Source organism: Colias croceus, chromosome 23, assembly GCF_905220415.1.
Source record: "Colias croceus chromosome 23, ilColCroc2.1".
In the NCBI taxonomy this organism is placed as follows: Eukaryota; Metazoa; Arthropoda; class Insecta; order Lepidoptera; family Pieridae; genus Colias; species Colias croceus.
In genome coordinates this window covers 2,838,767-2,858,025 of record NC_059559.1, presented here as the reverse complement: position 1 = coordinate 2,858,025, position 19,259 = coordinate 2,838,767, and the positions used below count along the sequence as shown (strand labels likewise).

General features: G+C 34.1%; 1 protein-coding gene across 5 annotated transcripts in view; it reads right to left on the bottom strand.

The window, feature by feature from the left end:
- Window positions 1-19,259, bottom strand: part of LOC123702154 (glycerol-3-phosphate acyltransferase 3) — a 34,389-nt gene that overhangs the window by 14,941 nt on the left and 189 nt on the right. For all 5 annotated transcript variants that reach the window (XM_045649824.1, XM_045649821.1, XM_045649822.1 and 2 more), the window contains exon 2: window positions 3,046-3,169. In XM_045649824.1, coding sequence (XP_045505780.1) covers window positions 3,046-3,169 — 124 coding nt within the window. The remainder of the gene's footprint in view (window positions 1-3,045; window positions 3,170-19,259) is intronic.

The following is a 19,259-nucleotide window of genomic DNA, read 5'->3' as shown; positions in this document are numbered from 1 at the left end:
GTGCGTTATTAACATAATTTATTCAAAGCCTAGGCAAATGGCAAAAGTCAAAACGCTTGTCATCTATTCGTATAGAAATGGTCCGGTGTGAACAGAGTTCACTAAATTCTAGGACCTTCAAAACTACAAAATTTCATATCCAGCAGAAAATTAGTAAAATTGTTCAAAGGAATAAGGATTACTAAAAATAAAATTCAAAATTAACTGTCATTCCGGTACGTGAATTAAAAAACATATTCCAGGTTATAAATAAATAAAAAAATAGGTGATTTCGCGATTTATACTGAAACGATAAGTTTTATCATAAAATCATTTAGGTGTGAAGTGATTTAAGAAACGTGTGCATATTATAAGGATGGGATGAGTTTATAAATCGTTATATCTTAGAAAATGGTAGGAAGCTACATCTTAGGAAAATAATGTATTGATTCTTTAGTATAGATAATTTTATGATCTACAATTTGGGTAAAAGTGGTTAAGTATATGATAAAACTTACCGTTTCGGTAAAAATCACGAAAAACCTATATCTGTTGACTTTTAGGAAAAAATTTTTTCGTAGTAACAGAAGGTCGGGAAATTTTAATATATTTTTGAAGTGAAACTTCTTTAGGCGCGTTGAGAGTAAAATTTCAAGGTCGCATCATAACAATACCGTAACGTCATGGAGTAATTCAACGATTTTGGTATCTTATAATCTTGCCAAAGAAGTGGGCTATTTAGCACCGAAATAATTTTTCAAATCGGACCAGTAGTTCCCGAGATTAGCGCGTTCAAACAAAAAAACAAACTCTTCAGCTTTATTATATTAAGTATAGATTGTGTTTTTAATAATTTCACCAAATTTCGACTGGATGGGAATTTTGGTCGTGGTCGTCGTCGTCCTCGGTAGTGTGACCGAAACATTAGCAAAACGTCATAAGCTTATATCAATTAGTATCAATAGTGGATTCTATTCTCTAGCGTTTCTGCCACTTGTCTAGAGGCCCAGAGATTAAAGTTTTGTCACAACGCCCTTGTATGCTATTCTGTAAACTTAGACTTGTTAGTAATTTTCATAAATCTCAAAATAATTCAAGTAAAAATATATTATATTACGTTAATAAGTAAATAAATAATTCGAGTAAATGTCTGATAAGTTAATTATAATGGTGTTCGAATCACTCGAATTATTCCATGTAATAACCTTGTAATAACATAGATGTTTTGATTCGAATAAATCTGAAAATGATCTGACGTTCTGGCAATAAAAAGCTGTATTGCTTTTTAACAAAATATTTTGAGATTTATGTGAGAAAAATTGTCAGTCCTACATCTCCTCCAGGGGGGCCCCCTGACGATGGGGGGCCCTGGGCACTGGCCCCCTGTGCCCCTATGGTAAAGACGGCACTGCTGATACCAGATGACTAGAAGTAAAGAAAAACGACGTGTGGCACTCGGGCACTGCCGCGGTAAAGCTATTGCATGCTATGCCTTCAAGCCACACCTACGCCCGTCGGAGTGGGGAGCGTGAGGTTTTTTTCGTTACGGAATTTCTCGATTCGGTCCCCGCGCTCAATGCCCGCGATAGAAGCTATGCAATAGCTTCAAAATTAATTGGCCTTCTGTTCAGACCGAGACATTTTTTTTTGTTCATCTCCACCGGGTAACGAACCCAGGAAACTCCTTTATAGGAACACACGTTAACCACTGTACCAAGGTGGAAGGCTATTAATACTAGAAATTATATGAATATTGTAATCGAAATATTTTTTCGAATAATTTAGGTAATTATCTTGAGATTGAACATAAAAAAAAATCATTCAGTTAGTAATAAATATCTGAGAACCATCAAATCAAAAATTTTTATCCTTGTTATCTCTGTTAGCTACCACAATCGAGACTTTCGTACACGAAATTATTGGGCGTCTCATCAAAATAAAGCTACAAACGGAAAATTAGCTTGATAGTAGTCACTTGCAAAAATGGGCGATGTATCCTTAACTATTATTTCAAACAATATAAATATTAAATACCTCTTTTAAATATTAGATCTACAATCGAAGTCGCGGGCAGAGCTATACCATTCAACACGGTAGTATAAGCATGTTATATAACAACCATTAGATATATACGGTCGGTGGTTATTTCAAAATTGTCCGCCGTCTCTTACGAAAGACGTTTAGAGGTTTGCACTACACGCAATCATGGTAGAATTACATACAACCGAGTTTTAGATGTCCGATGTAATTTTATGGCACTCAAATTCTTTTGTAATGAATTTTTTTAAAGAATAGAAAAAGTTCGATCACGAGTTCGGATTCGAATCCGCGTCTTCCGCCTTACCGGGGCAACGCCTAATCTCTCGGCCACCCGGGATCACAGTGGACGGCTTCGACTGTATTTTATTTGGTTTATTTATTTATTTTAATCATTTGGGTCATCCATCATTAATCACAACAATACTTATAGCTAGGGTACATAATATAATAAAAAAATTGCAATTGTGACAAACATTTACAGGATAATACAACATGATTTTTAATTCAAGTCACTTTGTGGTAGGTACACAAAGCAAAAAAAAAAAAACAAAAAATAAACAAAATTAAGATAAAATAATTATGTACTTACTTTAAATACTTGCGGATTTTATTACAATTGTCTAATTGTTTATAAGGTACCTCAAAACTTTCGTCTGAGTAAACCGTTTTTGACTATTCATTTTTTATTTGAAAGCTGGTGCCTCCCATTTGAATTTGATTTAGTTTTGACAATTTGAAAACGGTTTAATTTTTTTGTCATAAATCCATACTATCCATACTAATATTATAAATGCGAAAGTAACTATGTCTGTCTGTCTGTTACTCAATCACGCCTAAACTACTGAACCAATTTTCATGAAATTTGGTATGGAGATATATATGCGGATTTTTCTTTGCAATTGACTGCGCGGGCGAAGCCGCGGGCGGAAACCTATTAAGTATATATTTTGCATATTTGCTATACAGGAGATTTCGGATTTTTTGAGGATTTTTTTATTATTCTTTCATCTACCCTCCTAAACTCACCATTCACACCGTTCTCCTTGACGAGCGCGGACGGTGGCCGGTCCGGTTCCGGCGGGCCATCATCCTCGTCCGAACTGTCGTGCCTCTGCAGACGTTTCGCCACTTCAATGTGCTGCCTTCCATACTGGGGAGAGATAAATATAATGTATCAGTACATAATATATAATTCTGCATAATTTTATACAAGCTGTGCTCCGCGGTTTTACCCGCAGTGCTCCGCTCCTATTAGTCTCAGCGAGATGATATATAGCCTATATATAGTCTTCCTCGATAAATGAGATATCTAACACCGAAATAATTTTTCAAATCGGACCAGTAGTTCCGGAGATTAGCGCGTTCAAACAAACTCTTCAGCTTTATAATATTAGTATAGATTTTTAATCGATATGCTGCCTGCTATACTGAATACAGAGAAATACGACATTACAAAAAAAAATGAATATAGATTACTGTAAAAATAACCCTATCAGTAAATAATACATCATAAACTGCTTCGTATCTAAATCGTAAATTTATAATGTCAAAAAAACACCATTCCTACCTAAAAGAATGTTGCAAAAAATAAAAATTATACCCAATATATATTAGAACTATGTAAACGTCCCGTTTCCGCCCGGATAGTCGTCATAGAGTCTATCGTAAAATTTCCAAATTTTTCTAATTTTATGCCAAGCGGAGACGAATAAAAATAAAATTACGTAAAACAGCATCTGCCTCATGTTCTGCGGAATCATTCCTCAACGCACGCGCAAGTAAACAGACCTATCTATGCACTCGATTGCATCAACAACAGAGTGACCCCACAATATCACAGCTGCAGCGCCAAGTAAATTTCCGTCATTTTCTCGTAGATGTTATCAATTTAATTACTTGCACATAGATATGTTATTAATTACATACTTAGTCCAGTTATTTTGGATTATTCAATGTAATAATTGGTATAGTTAAAAACATATACAAAGTTGGAATTAAATCTGTCCGTATAAATTGGGTCAAAATCGAGTCTAAAGGAGTCGGTTACATACAAACATACAGGTGAAGCTAATAAAATCGTGTTAAAAAAGAGCATGTGAGCATACGTGTCAGAAGTGAAACTCCTTTAGCAAGATTCAAAGATACCAAAATCACCTTACTCCGTGACTTGACGGTATTGCCATGACGCGACCTTGAAATTTTACTCTCAACGCGCCTAAAGAAGTTTCACTTCAAAAATATTTATTTTATTAGTTTAGACATAATATAATGATAAATTACATATTATTATTTATATCAGCTGGATTACCGGCTTAATACTGTTACAGTGAAGAGATTAAGGTCTAGTTCGATTGTACTTTGAGTCATCGGTGGCAAGGTCACGAGGTTTTTGAAAACACAAATGTATCACTTCATATCGGTCAATAAATTATATAGAACTAGCTTTCCATCCGCGGCATCGCCCACGCAGTCAAAGAAAAACCCGCATAGTTCCTGTTCCCGTGGGATTTCCGGGATAAAACCTATCCTATGTCCTTTCTCTGTACCAAATTTCATGCAAATTGGTTCAGTAGTTAAGGCGTGATTGAGTAACAGACAGACAGAGTTACTTTCGCATTTATAATATTAGTATGGATACATGTAAAGAATACACTTTTATTACCTAAAATATAGACACAAATTAATTATAATAAAATAAGAAAACAAAAAACAACAAAAATTTGTGAGAAAGCAAATAGCTAACGAAACTAAGCCAACTGAAATATTTTCACTTTAACCTTTTCAAATTTTATAAGCATGGAATCTGATGCCAAAAGGGATGTTTTTTATTTATTCTGGTATAGCAATGCACTTCTTGATGTAAGATTAATCTTACAACACCTTGAAACTAAAACCAACAGAAAAAATGCCAAAGAAAATATTATAATACTTACAAAATACACATGCAATAACTATATTATGTACATAATAAAAAAAATACAAAAAAAAATTGTAAACAATCCACATCCGATGTTTATCTAAAGTATTCTTGTAATTTAATTGTAAATCTTTATCTCTGCATAATTTAACCTCCTGAGTCCCGACATTTTTTTTTCTAACATTGTAAATTTGTCCGCATGTCCTTTAAAAAGAACTATTTCGAGGTGTGGCTGAAGTCCTGAGACTTTGCGTGCTTCGAAATAGAGCTTAAAGCTCATACAATTTTTTTTGCTAGAACAAACATTATTGACATTTAAATAAAGATCATTTTGGCATAAAAAATAATTCTGTGCTATTTGTTCGTCTTATAGGCCATTGGGTCTTAATACATGCCGGGGTAGAATATGTCCGTTACAAAGGAATCTCGGACTTACAGTGAGATTTTTTTTATAAATAATACCAATTAAAAACACATTTTTGCAATCAAAATAATCAACTTTTATTAAACTTTTTTATTATAATGTAAAAACAAGTTATAAAATCACGAAACTCAAGTCTTACTTCTATCAGTCTGAATAATTTATCAAAGTTAATGTCATAAGAATTCTTAGTAAAATAAGGAACATACAAAAGAACAAGCTAATATTAATAACCCAATTATGGAATGTTATAATTAATAGCTCCATACAAAAATAGAAAATAAAAAATAAAATTATAAAGAAAAAGAAAAAATTTAATCAGAATTATGAAATACCTAGCTTAAAGCAATTTCGTTTTGCTGTTAAGCAAAGCGACAGATTACATCCTAAACATTTTACTGATGTTTTTTTAGAACATCCTTCATTTCTACAACGACTCTGAGTTGTTAACATTTCTGGTAAATGATCAGTGCCATGCTTTCGTCTCAATTTAGAAGGCAAAGGCACTATTGGCGGACGCCTCTTTTTTACGTTTCTTCTTTCCTCCGGTTCACCACTATCATCCAGCAAATCATCCTCTCTGTAGAGATTCTCTTCTATTAGTCTTTCTGCTATCAGTCTTTTGAACTCTCTAAGTTGTACTATTTTATGTCTACGGATACCTTTTTCTATCTGTTCTTGTTTAAATTTAATCCATGAATTCGTGATAGATAAGTCCAAGCAATGGGATATGAACCTTACGGTCCATTTACGAGTTCGTGCTCTACTTGGGCATACTGCTATTAATCTGTCGGTTAAATCTACTCCGCCCATATTGCTATTATACTCTTTTATAACTTCGGGACGTGAAACAAATAAGTATTGTCTTGTTGATCTGTTGTATCTTCTACAGTCATCAAAATTTTCAGCAGCATGAATAGTGGACAGTAGTAACACAGATTTATTGTCCATCCATTTAGTGAATGCCACCTCCCCATCATTTCGGACTAGTACGTCACAACTCCCTCTTCCTTTCCTCATTAAAGTTTTATCATCGTCTATTTTATTGATTACTTCTTTTGGCACGCGATTTTTCATTATAGTTCCAGTACATTTTAAGCCTCTTTTAGCAAGTTCGTCTGCCAGTCTAACCGTAGTAAAATATCTATCAAAATAAATCAAATGACCAGGCACTAAAGATTCAGTAAGTTTAAGTACAACGTTTTCACCTAAATGAAATTGGTTATCATATGCAAAAGTCTCTTTTCCTTGGTAAATAGTTAAATCGCAAACAAGACCATTTGGATTGGCCAAAACAAAAGCTTTCATACCAGTCGGATGGGGCTTGCCAGGGCAATACTGTCGTATTGGACAGGCCCCAGTAAATGGAATGATCATTTCATCTATAGAAATTTTCTGCTGCCTCCCTTGTGCTTTGCAGCCTTGGAGAATTCTATCTAATAGAGGACGAACTTTCCAAAGCTTGTCCTGTTTCCTCATATCCATAGTTATGTCATTATCAAAAACTACCTTCATTGAATTTCTCAACAAAAAATATCTGTCTCGCGTCATGGCTTGTGTAATCACAGGTAAAGCATATTTTTGGTTCCAGTAAATTCTGATTTGAGACAGTGGTAAGCACGCCATAAGTAATGTTATCCCAAAATAAATATAGCATTCTTCCCTAGTTAAATTAATACTTCTTCCAGTTTTTTCAATTGAAGTCTGATTAGTTTTTTGAACAATGGTATCGATCAAATTGTCGTCAATATACTCGTTAAGGTATTTCATTAAATCTTCGGAATTTACATTATGAGATGGATAAGAAGGCTCTTGCAAATGTGGCATTGACTTAGTAAAACTCCGTCTCCCCCAAAGTTCTTCATTTTCTGGAGTAACTGGAAATCTTTGGGCCCTGCCGCCTCGAGTAAGTACTCTACCTCGAGAACGATAACCACCTGCATAAAAATAAATAAATATTTAAGACATCGAAGAAATATTCATACCAAAAATATAAATTGTTAAAATACCTAAAACCTACCTCTAGTACGCACTCTTCTCAGGCTAGTTGCTATCTGTACTGGTTGCGGTGTGGCTTCTGGTTCGGCTTCAGATTCTGACGTTGTACTACAAAGGTGGTCTAAATCTTCTGGGAAGGGTTCGGCTGTATCCGAATCCTCATCTTCAAATTCAGATTCGTTTAAAATTGTTTCCAATTGTTCATCAGTCAATTCTAAATAGGAAAAAAAACAAATCAATGAAATTTTATAGGAAATCCGGGATAAAAAGTAACCTATGTGGTATTCAGAAACATAAGCTATAATACTACAAAGTTTCATCAAAATCCGTTTAGTAATTATAATGTGATTGAGTTACAACATCCAAACATCCAAAAGTTACATTTATAGTATTACTCTAAATAAATGCCGAATATCCTTTTTCCCGTACAAATTGAATATGCCTAATTATATAGCTAAAACCGAAAGTACTTTAAAACGAACATACTGATATTTGGCTAATTATTCAATCCAGACGATTAAGTTTTGATAAAACTATAACATTTACCTATAAACCATAACCATATCTCAATAATAAATAAAAAGTTAACACATTTTATAAACATTTAACACGAAAAAACAAGTTTTTGTTTACCTGCTGTTCGTTGGTGCTCCATTTTCAATCTTGAACACTGCCCGAAAGAAGAAATATCTGTTCTCTGATTGGCTTAACCAATAGTAACTGTTTTTTGCTGTCAATTTTGTCATTGACAATGACGTTTGTGTGTTTCGGCGCCAAATTTTAAACGAAAATCTAATTTGTGTGTTACAAAGAACATGCGGTCATCATACAAGTGTACTGAGAAAAATGTCGGGACTTCATCATGTCGGACAAATTGTTCTGTTTAAAGGATGCTAGGACTTAGGAGGTTAAGTGAAAAAACCGGCCAAGTGCGAGTCGGACGAAGGGTTCCTTATATCTATCAAGCGAAAAAAAAACCTGCACGTTTATTGTATGAGGACACCCCTTAATTTTAATTTTTTTTTTCAATTTTTAGTATTATTTGTTGTTATAGCGGAAACGAAAATAGATAATTTGTGAAAATTTCTAGCTATCACGGTTTATGAGATGCAGCCTGGAGACAGACAGACAGCGGAGGCTTAGTAGCAGGGTCCTTTGGGTACGGAACCCTTTTTTTTATAGTGGGGAAATCTTCCAAAGATACCCACGGCCCCCGGGGAAGGAGCCGTGGGTAATGTCGGATTCTTACCGACTAAAACCCCACTGTGTTCCGTCGAGCCGCTTTGATGATGGGGCCGCGGGTATTGGTTGGAATTCTTCCGCGACTGGGTACGGAACCCTAATAAAATATATAAAAATAGCATATTTTCAACATACTCTTACATCAGACCGATTCATATTATGCACGTAGTTATAACATGATAAAAACATATTTCTCATCTTTGATTATACATATTAGTTATGTATGAAAATAAAGCGGTGTTAACAATATTATGTATGAGACGTCAAAGTTCAATAATCACACACATAAATCATGCAATAGGGTTGTCACAATGAACCAATCATCCATATTCATTTTATTCATTCTTTAGTAGTTGAGAGTAAAATTTCAAGGTCGAGTCCTGTGTACGTCCTGAGGACACGGACGGTTTTGGTATCTTTGAATCATGCCTAAGAAGTTTCACTTCTGACACGTGTGCTCGGCACAGGCGCTCTTTTTTAATTTCACTATCATTTTCTACGTCTTAAATGAGATTCTCTTGATAACCGACTAAAAAATATCAGTAAAAGATATTTTTACTTTCATTTTTAATTATATTATTTTGTACAAAAACCAACCTTACATTATATATCATTAGAGTTTATTTTTTGCTGAGTTTCGCATACATCTATGTTTTTATTTTATAAAAAAATACGGGTCGTTCATTGACATGGCCTTGCTAACCTTATATCGTATTCAAATCGGTCAACTACACCTAAATAATATAAATAAATTTACCTTAAAAAGTAAACATTACATAATATATTTAGGCCCACTCTTTTCTAATTTACATTTCATTTTAATTTACCTTAACAAACCTTAGCCCCGTCTTTTTATAATATTAAGTAGCTGTGCCCCACGGTTTTACCAGCATTACTTCGCTCCTATTGGTCTTAGTGTGATGATATATAGCCTATAGCCTTCCTCGATAAATGGATTAGAATTTAGATAATCCATTGAAGAATTTTTGAAAACGGTCCAGTATTTCCTGATATTAGAATTGAATCTTTGTATTATTAGTATATACCCGGGATAAGAAAAAATATAGGCATGTAATAGGTAAAAACGAAGCGTTCTAATAGTAAAATAATTTTTAATATCGAGCGAGCAGTTCTTGAGTAAAATCGTAAGAAACAAACAAAATAAAAAAAAAATCCCTCTTTATAGTGCGAGTTAAAATAAGATCACTCCCTAACTAAAGTGGATATAACAGCTTCAGATGGGATAAAAATAAATTCGAACCGATTTAGTTCGAATTTATTTTCCATACTACTTACTGCTTTGCGTACAGCGTATGTATTAAATACTAGCGGTCCTCCACGGCTTCGCCCGTGGTACATATTTCGCAATAAAAGGTAGCCTATGTCCTTTCTCGGGTATCAAAATATCTCCATACCAAATTTCATGCAAATTGGTTCATAGTTTAGGCGTGATTGAGTAACAGACAGACAGACAGAGTTACTTTCGCATATTAATAATATTAGTATGGATATAAAATAATTACAAACGGATCAAAAGTTCGTAAAATTAAGATAAATCAAAAACACAAACATTAATAGATACAATTCTTGCTTTTTCTTAGTAATTCCTCCCAAAAAATAAAAAAAGGTCATTAGCAGTACCTAAACGTATTTCTCAAAACAAAGACACAAAGAACATCATTTTTATTAATAAGCATGATATTAAAATATACAATATGTATGTGCATTTCTTATAACAACAACGTTCAAAGTATGTATAAAACAAAATGAACTTTAAACTTGTGGTAACCCTATATCCGCCCGCACCGCGACCGTGTCAATGGTCGTAGGGCTGTGCCGTGGAATAATAATTAATATAATTATTATTAATACACTTAATTAAGATAAGCTTGCGGTTCGCATGGCTATTCATGTGAGCGGAATTTAAACGTAATTAAATAAATATGGCGCATATTTTCCGAGGAAAGTTTCGTTAAGGTTTATTTTTAGATTTCAACCCACGTTTCAAAGAAAAACCCGCATATTTCCCGTTCCTGGGGGTTTTCCGGGATAAAAAGTAGCCTATATTTTATTCTGGGTCTTCAGCTACCATAAATACCAAATTTCATTGAAATCGGTTCATTAGTATTTGCGTGATAGTGTAACAAACATACATACATCCATCCTCACAAACTTTCGCATCCTACTTACTACTAATATTATAAATGCGAGAGCGTAGAGCATAGCTATTCTCTGCAATGCTAAATATATACTTTAATATATGCTTATAGTACATATTAGCTTTCCGCCCGGGGCTTCGCCCGCGTTTTCAAAGAAAAACCCGCATTGTTCCCGATACCGTGGGATTTTTCGCGGGATAAAACCTATCCTATGTGTTAAGTTAAATTTCATTGGAATCTATACAGTAGAATTTTGCGTGAAAGAGTAACAGACACACACACACATACACATCCTCACAAACTAACGCATTTATAATATTAATATACATAGTAGGATTAGTAGGATGGGATGCGAAAGTTTTTGAAAATGGATGTATGATTGTATGAACAGAGCACAGCTATGCTCTGCTAGGTATATTAAACTAGCTAGTCTAAAATAGTACATAGCAGAATATTTACAAAATTTAATTACAACAATCGCAAGCGCATAGAAACAATTATTATGCTACAATGACCCGATTGGATATCTTATCTGTTATCGGCCATGCAGAGGTTAGTGTGACGTCATCGATTCAGCTGATAACGCCCGGTGGCCGGTACAAAGGGTTGGTTTGTGCGAAATTAAAAACATAACCAACCATTAAATTATCCAGAAGGTTTTTCAATCAAAAAGTGCATTATATTTGTGAGTTTCTATGTATGTATATGTCTAGAATAGGTTGAGAGTCCCCCGGTTGTAGGTCCCCCGGTTGAGATCAAGAAGAAGAATTTTAAAAGTATTTTCGAATTGCCAAAGAAAAATATCTTAGTGCTAAAACTATTTTTAAACCAGAATTTAAAAATAATGTTTACGAATGTGTCGACATGATGATGCGTACGCAATATAGATTATAGACTAAGAACATTAAGCCGAAAATGGACCATCAGCTGAAGTAATTAATTTTTGGAAATCGCTACAGTTACCTATTCCTTGACATGTCCAGATAATCATATCAAAAGTACTCGAGTAGGAAACTGTACTTTTAGGAAAAATTTCTACATAAATAAATTTGTACGGTAGGTACTACATTTTTACAATACTACTCATAATATAACTTCTTTTCTTTCTGCCAACTCAAACTTGTCTTTAATCCTAACTACTTTAGGTCCAGGCGCGTAGCTACCGCCGTATCTGCCGTATCAATTATACGGGGCCCCCGCGCCAAGGGGGCCCCCAACGTGCGTAAGCAAAAATTATTAAAAACTTCCCAATTTTTTTTTCGGTTAATGATAAATTTTTTCAATTTGTTCAATTCAATGATAAATGTCAAAATAAGCAATTTTCTGGCCTCCTGTGTAAAATTTTTGGAATAAGTGACAGATAGACAGTAATTATGATGAATACTTAAATATTTCTTTTCATTTTATGCAAACATTTTTTTTTTCTTTTGCGAGAAATCTTTACCTTTCCTAAGGGCCTCCAAACAAATTTTTATACGGGGCCCCGCCAAGGCACGCTACGCTTCTGTTTAGGTCTTAAATGTTCAAAATCATTATTCTATTATTCTTCTGCAGCTATCGAGGAAGGCAAGGGCATCACGCTTCGACCAATAAGAGCGCAGCATCAACGAAAAAAAATTGCAAAAATGTGAAAAAATATTCCTTTACACAAGTAACCATGTTGCGCAGGTCATTATTTTATTCTTTTCCATTTTATCATTTCAATATAACGCCGAGTATGGAAAAAATATTATTCGTTTGCACATTATCAGTGATATTATTATTTATTTCATAGATTATCTATCTATAGGTATTATTATATCGATGATAGATCGGTGACCTTGTTTAGTAATAAATCAAAAACATTCAATCACCTATAGGTTCTTTAAATTATTATTAACAAATTTTTTACAATCGTCACAAATAGAATAAAAATAATAATAAAGAGCGTGTGGGGCGAGCTCACGTGTCAGAAGTAAAACTTCTTTGGCAAGATTTAAAGATACCGAAATCGTCGCCACTCCATGACGTGACGGTATTGCCATTACGCGACCTTGAAATTTTACTCTCAACGCGCCATAAGAAGTTTCAGTTCAAAAAATAGGTACTTACTCATTTTATCTATAAAATACGTGTAATTAATGCCAAATCTAAAACAATATTATAATGTAAAACAATTTTATTTGTTTATTTCTTACGATTTAACAAACAACACCGATACACCAATGCAAAGTCTTACTAGCACATACAAGAAAAAGACGTGTGGCACTCGGGGGCTGCCGCGGTAAAGCTATTGCATAGCATGCCTTCAAGCCACACCTCCGCCCGTCGGAGTGGGGAGCGTGAGGTTTTTTTTCGTTTCGGAATTTCTGGATTCGGTCCCCGCGCTCAAGGCCCGCGATAGAAGCTATGCAATAGCTTAAAAAAAACCTGTTCCTAACCTAATACAATTTAGATTATAAAGATTAAAGATCATAATCGTCTTCAGTTAGACCATATCATTATTGGATTATAACAATAAAATAACTGCGTTAAAAACAACCGACTTCAAAAACGGAAAAGTAAGAAATAAAAAAGATTTGATATTATTAATTACTGTACATATTATTTTTATGTGCTATTTATTAAATAGGTTTGAAGTCGGTGCATGGGCTTAATACTAAGTGCTTAGTGTTTGGCACCGACTTCAAACCTATTTAATAAATAGCACATAAAAATAATATGTACAGTAATTAATAATATCAAATCTTTTTTATTTCTTACTTTTCCGTTTTTGAAGTCGGTTGTTTTTAACGCAGTTATTTTTATTTAATACTTTTTAGTGTATTTTTCAACACGAATCAAACGAGCCCAAACTCGATAAAGTTGAGTCAATATATTACTGAGTTCCTATGGCCACCTTCCGATTCCATCATCAGATCAGCTCCATGTCATGATAATGTTTCATCGCTATCCAATTTACATTTGTATACAAAATTTCAGCTCAATCGGTTACCGGGAAGTGAATCAAAGTTACTTGTTACATTGAAATTAAGTCATCGAGTACAGACAAAAATGCTCATAAAATAAAAACTACTAGGCCTAGCCGAATAAAATTTTTATGGGACCAATTCGACACTATCCCGCATCGAACAAAAAAAGAATCACGTAAATCGGTTCAGAAACCTCGGAGTAATCGGTGTACATACATAAAAAAAAAAAAAAAAAAAAAAATATATACCGGCCGAATTGATAACCTCCTCCTTTTTTTTGAAGTCGGTTAACAAATTTATTGTTATTTTGTTTTATTACGATACAAACAAGGCATATGACGTAGAGGCTTTGTTGAAAAAAAACCTTTGTTACAGAACTGATAATTTTGTACTGTGAGTCATGCATAATCCGTAGTGTAAACAGGACTTTTAACATGTCTTTGTTACTACTTACTACATTGTTAGCTGACCGCCCTCCTTGGTACAATGGTTGACGTATCAGCGTATCACCGAGGGGTCCTGGGTTCGATTCCCGGTGGAGACGAAAAAAAAAAATACGTGTGGCACTCGGGGACTGCCGCGCTAAAGCTATTGCATAGCATGCCTTCAAGCCACACCTCCGTGCCCGTCGGAGTGGGGAGCGTGAGGTTTTTCGTTACGCAATTTCTGGATTCGGTCCCCGCGCTCAAGGCCCGCGATAGAAGCTATGCAATATCTTAAAAAGTCTCGGTCTGGTAGCACACAGAAGGCTGATCACCTACTTGTCCCTAAAGAAAATCGATCAGTGAAACAGATGTATGAATAATTCATCTGCCCCTTACCCACTAGAGCACACAGGACTTCACTCACTACATTGTAGGAAACAAATACGAGATAAATCCTTATACAGATTGGCACCTTTAAAATGCAAGTAGTATTTAACAGGTGGCAATCTGTCTGTGCGGAGCGCGGCTAGTGAGAGATAAAACCGAGTATTTTAAAGCTGCCAAAAAGTATAAAACAAAGTCATTTTCCACACTGTCTATCTGTCTGTCTGTTTGTCCCAGGCTCCTACGAATACTTAGATCTTAAAAACTGCCCAAATAATTTTGATGCATTATTTTAAATAGATAGGTGGTTCAACAGCTTCTCGGGCGGAAAGCTCATTACTTACTTATTAATAAAATTGACATATCACAATGAAACGGCTTGACTGTTTTTCATAAAACTTTTTATGCATATTATTCATTCGGTAGGTCTAAGAATAGGTCATAAACAATCTTTATACCCCTATACGATAAGGTTGGCAGAAATTTTTCCATTTTCCATTCCAACTAGTAATATTAATAAAAAAGAGCGTGTGTGCCGAGGATAATATGTGTCAGAAGTGAAACTTTAAGGTTCAAAGATACCAAAATCGTCTCCTCACTCCATGAGGTGACGGTATTACCATGACGCGACCTTGAAATTTTACTCTCAACGCGCCTAAAGAGATTCACTTCAAAATTTACAACAAACAATAAATACCTATTTGACTTAGTACAAACTTACAAAGTACACAATACACATGCTAAATACGAAAAAGATAAAACTTCCAGCGAAACGTATTGATATCAATAATTACATACAGTTACGCAATTATCAAATAATATAGGTACCATGCTAATTAAATAACGAGTATAAATTATTCTAAATTATATTGTACTTGTAAATTTTAATTTGAAAGTGTGCATACTTATCATACTGTACTAATTTATACTAATATTATAAAGCTGAAGAGTTTGTTTCTTAGTTTGTTTGTTTGTTTGAACGCGCTAATCGCAGAAACTACTGGTCCGATTTGAAAAATTCTTTCGCTGTTAGATAGCCCATTTATCAAGAAAGGTTATAGGCTATATCATAACGGTAAGACCAACAGGAGTGCAGCCACGCGGGTGAAACCGCGCGGCGCAGCTAGTTTAGTGTATTATCTCTAATATTTTCTCCATATTCTTTACAAGCTGGTTTTACCCGCATTGCTCCGCTGCTATTGGTCTTAGCCTTCCCTTAGGCCTTCCTCAATAAATGGAAAATCTAACAGTGAAATAATTTTTCAAATCAACTCAATCTTACACATCTTTTAACTCTAGAAAGGCTGAAAAGATCTTTAATGATGTTCAAATAAAAAAATATATAATATTAAACCCTGAAGGGTAAGCAGCCAATAAGAATTCATCAACATAAGCAAAATCGATAAAAAGTGAAGTCCCATGTCCCCTAGTGGGGTAAGGGGCAGATGCATTATACATCTGTTTCACTGATCGATTTTCTTTAGGGACAAGTAGGTAGGCATACGGCTGATCGCCTTATGTGTCCTGCCAGACCGAGAATTTTTTTTTGTTCGTCTCCACCGGGGATCGAACCCAGAACCCCTCGGTATTCCGCTCACGCGTCAACCACAATCGATACATTAAATTAATTTAATATGTATTAAAATATGAAAACAAATACATTGTGACCCAATACAAAACACTATTAAAACTAACCATTGTCGTTAGCCATTATTTTTATGTGCATATTAAAAATGAATGATGTATTAGTAAAATCTGAAATTACATCATGGGAGTACTAAATCACTATTTAACAATGAAGCTAATATATGTCATATTAGCTTCACCTGTATGTTTGCATATATAAACGAGTCCTTATGAGTCGATTTTGACCCATTTAATTCAAACTTTGTACACTTATTTTATCTCATTATAGCGTTTTTTTTAAACTATTTTAATAATATTAATGCTTGAGTTCTGGCATTATTTTGCATAGGTATAATTTTCCGTACCGAAAGGGTAAAACGGGACCCTGTTACTGAGACTTCGTTATCTGTCTGTCTGTCTGTCTCCAGGCTGTATCTCATAAACCGTGATAGCTAGAAAGCTAAAATTTTCACAAATGATGTATTTCCGTTGCCTACTAAAAATTAAAAAAATCTATACTAATATTATAAAGCTGAAGAGTTTGTTTGTTTGTTTATTTGAACGCACTAATCTCGGGAACTACTGGTCCGATTTGAAAAATTCTTTCGGTGTTAGATAGCCCATTTATCGAGGAAGGTTCTGTTACTGAGACTTCGTTATCTGTCTGTCTGTCTGTCTCCAGGCTGTATCTCATAAACCGTGATAGCTAGAAAGCTAAAATTTTCACAAATGATGTATTTCCGTTGCCTACTAAAAATTAAAAAAATCTATACTAATATTATAAAGCTGAAGAGTTTGTTTGTTTGTTTATTTGAACGCACTAATCTCGGGAACTACTGGTCCGATTTGAAAAATTCTTTCGGTGTTAGATAGCCCATTTATCGAGGAAGGTTATAGGCTATATTTCATCACGCTACGGGCAACAGGAGTGGAGCCACGGGGGTGAAACCGCGCGGAGCAGCTAGTATAAAATATTAAGGAGGGTCCCCATAGTACGGAACCCTTCGTGCGCGAATCCGACTCGCACTTGGCCGGTTTTTTTGGAGGTCATAATCTAAATCTAAAAGCATATAATCAAATTTCAGACGAATGCCGAATATATTCAGTTATTTTAGAGAAAGTGTAACAGTCTTCATAAGTGTAAAACCTTTCTAATTTTAAACACAAGTATTTTTATAAAGAAGAAATTTAGATTACATTAATTATGTGTATTATATATCTATCCTCTACCTTAGGTGGCCTGGAAGAAATCGCTTTTAAGCGATAAGGTCACCTTTTGTGCTTTACCTTGCATCCATACAAATTAATATACTGTACATCTATACTAATATTATAAAGAGGAAAGGTTTGTAATTATATATGTATGGTTTTCACGCATAAACAACTGGACCGATTACAATGAAATTTAACACACATATTTAGGGTAACTTAGATAAACACATAGGAAAGGTTTTATCTCGGAAATCCGATGGGAACGGGAACTATGTGGGTTTTTCATTAAAAACGCGGGCATAGTAACGGGCAACAACTAGTATGCTATATTTCTATTTCATTTTAAGGACTTTTCTATCAATAGCCAGTTTATGATACTAGTGCGAGATATCACATTATTTTAAGAATTATAATCAACAGTATAGATTGCCATTATCTAAAAATTTATCACATACAGGGAAATGTATCCCGATTTTACATACACTGTCTTCTAAAAGTGATTTTTAGTATTATGTAAATAATCTATACTAATATTATAAAGCTGAAGTTTGTTTGAACACACTAATCTCGGGGACTACTGGTCCAATTAAAAAAATTCTTTTGGTGTTAGATTTTGCAAGTCAAATCACACTTGACCATTTTCCTTCACTTCCTATTACATTGGTACGTAAATTTTATTTAAATGAATTTAATAGTAGAGTCAAATGTCAATACTTGTATTCAATTATTGTGTTCTTTATTTTTTTTTTCCTGTTTAAAATTGTATTTCATAATATTTACAAATACAATTTAAAATTCTATAACATTATGTTATTCTTTAAAAAAATATATGGAATTTTCAACGTCACAACGTCCTTGAACTTATCAACTCAATATTTTTTACAAACATTACTACTAGTATAATATTATGATAGGTTAGGAGAATGTTTGTTACTCTTTTACGCAAAAACAGCTGATTGTAACTTGATAAAATTTTACAAAGGGATAGATTGCAGTCTTGATTAAATTTATCTGAATGTTAATATGATGCACAAAACTAATATTTTCAATAGCATTAATTTTAACATTAGTGCCGAGAGTCATCTAAGAACAAGATATGATAATATGTTAATTCATGACATTGCAATAACATTAGTGGTCTATTATTTGAAATTGCCGTTTCATAATGGACTGTAATCCATATTATCTTACAGCTGATTATAAAACCTCAGTGTCTATTTCATATATATAAAAAAAACTCAAAGGTGACTGATATAGTGATCTATCAACGCACAGCCCAAACCACAGGACAGATCAGGCTGAAATTTGGCATGCAGGTAGATGTTAGGACGGAGGCATCCCCTAAGAAAGGATTTTGATCAAATCTACTCCCAAGGGGATAAAATAGGGGATGAAATTTGTATCATGTTCACTTATCTTTTCCACGCAGGCGAAGCTGCGGGCAACAGCTAGTTTTCAATAAAACACATGTTTATTAGGTAGGTATGTTCCAAAATTTAGTCTATATTTAATACCCTCCTTTGGTATTTAGTATGCGGTGAATTTTAAGTCTGCAGTTTTTATTAGATTATCTGTAGAATCAATTTAAAAAAAGAACATTTTTTTTATCATCGATATTTTGCCTATCATGACAGTCAGCACATTCTTATTTACGTTAATAGATATTATTTATATTAAAAAAGACGTAGTTTCTAAATAATTGATAAAAATGCGACGTACACGCAATCGTTTGCAAGAACGTACGTAATAATAACCATTTGAAAACACGTCTCATAGGTGCGGAGCCGGGTCATCAATGTAAACACCAACGTTACGAAACAAAGGCAGGCATGTGCGTTTTAAATCTAACGGGTACGTATGTATCATCGATTAATTTTAATTCTTAAAACGAATAATCAATGACAC